This window comes from Pygoscelis adeliae, unplaced genomic scaffold (assembly GCF_000699105.1).
Source record: "Pygoscelis adeliae isolate BGI_AS28 unplaced genomic scaffold, ASM69910v1 Scaffold14, whole genome shotgun sequence".
In the NCBI taxonomy this organism is placed as follows: Eukaryota; Metazoa; Chordata; class Aves; order Sphenisciformes; family Spheniscidae; genus Pygoscelis; species Pygoscelis adeliae.
In genome coordinates, this window is record NW_008825109.1 from 2,942,338 (window position 1) to 2,947,775 (window position 5,438).

General features: G+C 43.6%; 1 protein-coding gene across 1 annotated transcript in view; it reads left to right on the forward strand.

The window, feature by feature from the left end:
- Positions 1-3,687, forward strand: part of N4BP2L1 (NEDD4 binding protein 2-like 1) — an 11,455-nt gene extending 7,768 nt beyond the window's left edge. The window contains 2 exon segments of the mRNA XM_009327861.1: positions 1,151-1,267; positions 3,459-3,687. Of these exon segments, the coding sequence (XP_009326136.1) occupies positions 1,151-1,267; positions 3,459-3,687 (346 nt within the window).
- The last annotated feature ends 1,751 nt before the right edge of the window (positions 3,688-5,438 follow it).

Below are 5,438 nucleotides of genomic sequence, written 5' to 3' on the forward strand. Positions count from 1 at the left end.
CTTTTATATGCTCAGCTATGAGATTTAAGAGGTGATCTGACTGAAACAGTTCTTAACATGGCTAAAAAGAATTACTTCCATTTTCCCCTAGTTCTCTAATTATAGTTAAGGATTGATACTGTGATGAAGTAGGGGAAGAGGTGCCAGTGTAGTTGTTTCATCTAGTCAGCTATATACCTCAGTGAAGGCAAAATTACTTGAAAAGATTGTGTCTTTAAACTTGCCCTGTAACTTCTTGATGATCAGGATGTCATCCCCTTCCCCAGTAGTGACATGAATTGAACAGTTCCCAAACTGTTTGTTGACAAATACATCAAGATATGACTTACAATTTTAGTTTATGACTTGTGAAAAATACACCACAGAGTCTTCAAAGACGCATTGGTATCTCTTGTCAGGAGTTCTGGCAGAGATGGCAATATTTTTAGTACAGTTTCATAATGTGGCCTGTCTGCTAACATTATACTCATGCTTCTGGTCTTGGGTTATGGTCTTGTCAGTTAAGAAATTTGGGTCTAAGTATTGCTTATATGGGAACACAAAAGAGGCGCAAATTAATAGTGGTGCTGGAAAGCCTGGACATGCCACGCAGTAGCAGAAGGTGTTAATGCTTGTGGGTGACTATGAAGCAAGTGAGAGAGCACAGCCAGAGGTGGGCAAGATGTAAAAAAGCCAACAGATTGCCCTGCCTCCTTTCCCCCAAATCAAAACCCCAAAGCAATCAATAACTGTATTAAATATATATACATATACATGTATACACACACACACACACAAATATGTTGCTTTACCTTGAAAAAAATTGAGGCTTGTAGGCTTAGTGGCTGGAAATAGCATGACTGATAGATGTTGACCTCACACTCCTGGAAGCTCTAGCTTGGTGTGGCTCTTGAGCCATCTGTGACTTCCAGAGAGTTCAAGTGCCAGGATGCCGTTGCCCTGGGGGACAGGGACTGGGAGCAATGCTGAGGCAAGTTTTGCTGGGAGACCCAAATCCTTTGATGTAGAAGGAAATGAACTAGCTGGGACTCAGACCAGCACCTGGATAGGACTCATGGTTACCTTCCCCTTTCTGGCTCCTGGTACCTATGATACATCTCTTAAGCAGATGAAATCTCAGGGGGTCTGGCAGATTGGCTAACTCCTGAGCTCGGGAGCCATACATCTAAAACTTCTGTGTACTTCTTCAGGCACGTGAAAATAGATATGAAGTTATATTCCAAGAACCAGATACGCCCTGGAAGTTCAATGTTCAAGAACTGACAAGGTACACCTTTCTCTCTTTGATGTGGCAGACAGCTTCTCCTTTTATTGATGCACTCTGAGAAAGGTCAGCACTCTTCCTCTTCACATACCCGAAAAGGTAACCTAGTAAATGACAACAGAAGGATCGTCGTGGAAAATTTCTGTTACTCAGTACCTGGTCTGCAGTGAATTCAGCCCTGAAGGAGCCTGCCTGTGCTGAAGTGAGTCAGGCAATAGAGAAGCACCCCCTGAAGCATGTATTTATACTGCAAGCTCCTTGGGGCAGGAAGCCTGATTTTCGTTCCGTATTTTGAGCTGCACTCTCTCTATTTGGGCACAAACCACATCTAAGCACTACAGACAATATTCAGACATCTGCTCTTAAAAAACTTAACCATAACAAATATTGTCTTGCAATGGTGGGATGCTACATTAAGTGTGGTCAAGAAATGGGGTTCTAGAGGGTCTTTCTAAAGATCTTAACATGCACACTCAAAAGGGATATAACAAATGTATCAACTCTGCATAACGTGGTAGGATACAGAGGCAGCCAAATATAGCTCTGAGTATATTAGTTTGGCTAATGGATGCAGGGTTAACAGTTATATCACTAAAAAACTCCATGCAGGCTGATTTTCTAGCCTTTAACCAACCAGCTGTAAACTATGTTACAGCAGCAAGTGCACTCCCATCTACTAGATCCAGAAGCTAACACGTGCTAACTAACTTACTTATTATCACAAGAAAACGGGGCATGGGTACTTCATTCTGACTGATTTATTTGTTTTGTACCAGCGAGGAACTCCAGTCAAAAATCAGCACTGCTCCTTTTTGTGTGTGACAGAGACAAATGGCAGAGGGCCGTGGCCCAGAGCACTCGAGGCTCCAAGGTGAGGCAGGAGATGGCAGAAGGCAGCCGATGGCTTGGGGCTGAAGGTGGGCGAGGACACCAACAGCCTTAGCAGTCAACTGCAAGTGTCAGCTCTTGCTTCACCAGCACCAGCTGGGAGCGAGTTGTAGGGCATCACTGCAGAGGCAGATTTTACTAGTAATCATTCATGATAGGCCGAGCTACTCAGTAACTTGTATTGTGTTTTATTAATCATTTGAAACAAGTCAAGCTTTTTACAGTGGCACGGTGAAGCTAATTCAGATACACTCAGTTTGGAGCAGCTCTCTGGCAAATGATCCAGGCACAGCTGAAGGTTGCTCCCAGTCTGGTTCCACATTGTGTCTTTACTGGCAATACGGTTTGTGCCGGTTGCTGGTCCCAGGCACAGGCTGCACACGCGTGTAGGGCACTGGCTGCTGGAGGACCTTGTGCCTGCTTCACAAAGCGGGAATGGAGGACCTTGTGCCTGCTTCACAAATGCTGCAGCTGGCAACCTGCTGCGTTACTGTCACCTTAATTCCACCAGGGAAAAAGCATGTTGAGCAAGCGAGGCAGGATTTACACAGCACAAGGCTTTGAAAATACGGATGCAGGACAAACTTAGATTCTAGATGATGAATTGTGCCTAATAGAGCTAAATGGCAAACCCAAAGATATTCAGAGTTTGCAAACTCACAGACAAGCAGAAATTCCTGGTGGTCTTTGGAAAAACAATTCCCACTACTGTGTCGAGAGACTGCAGCCATTCCTGGTCTATCCAGAAAGCCCTGCATGTTTGAGCATCCTGTTCCCCTCCCTCTCAGACTGGCCGTCATTTACAAATCTGCCCTGGAACGTGAGCCACATCAGGTATGATTTTTCCCCGCTTGTGCTCAGACAAAGCAACAACAGGTTTTTGACCTCTGTACTTGTTGATTATGAGTCAGTGTCTGGGCTATCCCCAGCCCTTGTCTGCATTTCTCCAGATTTATAAAAGCTGACCCTGAGGCTAACAAGCCGTTAGCACTAAAAGCCACATAAAATAATACACAGGTCTTCTACATAGCTCTTTCTTACCTGGCCTTCGTTTCAAAGCATTTGTCTAACTTCTTACATCCTGGCTGCCCACAAAAATACTTGCATTACATTTTTCAGCAGTAACAAAAAGATTTTTAAGAAGTAGGTGGAAGTGAAGAACAGTTTGGCAAAAAAGGGCTAGAAATAGATAGGCAGGGACATAAGCCATTATCCTGAACATATCGAGAACCTTAGCAAGCTTAAGATAACCTCTAATACATGAGCAGCTAAATACTTGTATTTTCTGTTAATGTTGACTCTACAGAAGAAATATTCATCGTGTCCCTCAACAAAAGATACAACGGATGAAAGAACAATACGAGCACAATGTTACCTTCCACAGTGTTCTTCAGTCTGAAAAACCAAGCAGAGATGAGAGAAGCTCCAGTGGACCAAATGCAGCTTACGGCATGGGTGCCCATTCCAACCCCCCTCCAGCCTTCTCAAACAGAAGACCTCACGTGGCACGTACAAACAACATGCCATTTAACTGAAGAGGTGGATTCCTCAGTGTATTTTAATTATCAGGGTACAAAAGTCTCTGGATTCACATTTTTTCTAAACTGTTTTTTATTCTTGTATTTTTCTACTACATTTCTAAATTACTTTTATTTCTTACAAGTCTTTAAATGTCACTGGATTATGATCTCACAGCTCTACATGACCGATCTAAGAGCACTATCCCCAGTACAAACTGTACTCCCCCTCATCCCTCTTCCTCCATGAAAATCCATTCCAGCTTATGGTGAAACTCAGTGGCTGCGCCACACGCTTTCTGGGGATTTTTCTGCATCGCGCTCTGTCACTAATAGATAACAATAAATATTCCTAAATTCTTTCTTTCTTACAGGCCATGCGGCCAATTCCTTCTCCACGCAGTTGTCAATTCTTGCCATTTTAATGCTTTATAACCTTTTGTAAGGTGCATAACCTCGCTGTACAACCTTTTGTATCTTTCCACTCCATCTTGCCTAGAGCATTACTGCTAGCTTTAAGAGAGGCAAAGTGAATGGTGGAAAAGGTAGCTCTAACAGACTGTAGCAAGATTTGACGTTGCTCCCTATCTACAACTCTGCTGCCTGGGTTCATGCTGGTCTTACCTCAGCTCTATCACAGCCAAACAGCTTCTCCGGCCTGGAGGCAAAACACTTTAACGCACCAAACTGAGCCCTTTATCTTGCCAAGACATAGGAATTCAACTGATCCTGAGACGAGTCCATATACAGAGGCTCCTAAAATGAAACACAGCACTAGGGTTAGGCTAGTGCTTGTTAACTTCTAAGTAGCAATAGGGCTGCAGGAGCAGCTCTGAATAGCTGAAGCACAAGGCTACCAAATAGCCAAACTAACTCAGAAATACAAAATAATGAAGCTACCCTGCAGCAGTTTTATCTATATTGTTAAATTCTGCTGATTACGTCGTTATCAAGAAGCTTCATCAAACATTTTTAAAACTCAGCATTTGTGATGGCAATTTTTTTAAGTAGGTGTAGGTTATTAGGCAGTGCTTATAGAACAGGGCAGTAGTGAGTTATTTTGCAGTAGGAAATGAAGACAGCTCACACTGGACATTAAGAAATACGGGTACAGCTGCTGTTCATCTAGCAATTTAGCAGACAGAGAAGTATAAGAGGTATAAAGAAATAGGCTGTTGCTGGGCAAAAGCCAAGCTGTCTTCAGGACACAGTAGATGTATGGGATGAATTGCATTTTCTACTCAAGCTGCATTTAACGAAGCAGTATCATCATTGTAAATAACCTGGCTCTGCAGTATTGCACAAAGGTTTACAGAACTATCAGCAAGCTTGTGTCAGCCCAGTACAGTTCTCTAGTCCCGCTACGGTGTCCAGCTTGGTCAGAGGAGCCACCCCCAGTTCAGCACCTGAGCCAAGTGAATGGCATGGGACCCCTGAAAGGTTGCCGAGTGGGAAGCTGGTGGTCTCAGTTCTGAAACATCCTCCCTCCCTTTGACCCATGCCTGGTGGGAAGCAGCAGGGCAAGGGGCAGCCCGACAACAAACGAACTAAAATGTGGAGTTGGCAGCCGGTCTAGCAGGACTTTTTCTCTCTCCAGTGGAGAAACTCCAATTCTGAGAAGCTTCACCTGTTGAAATTAATGAGAATAAAGTAATGAATTCAAGCACTAACTCACTCCCAGCAGAAGGATCTCGTGATGAAATCAAAGGAAGATCTGCTTATCTTTCATGATGCTGTGGCCTCAAGTGCTTCTTTAAGGAGTATCTCAG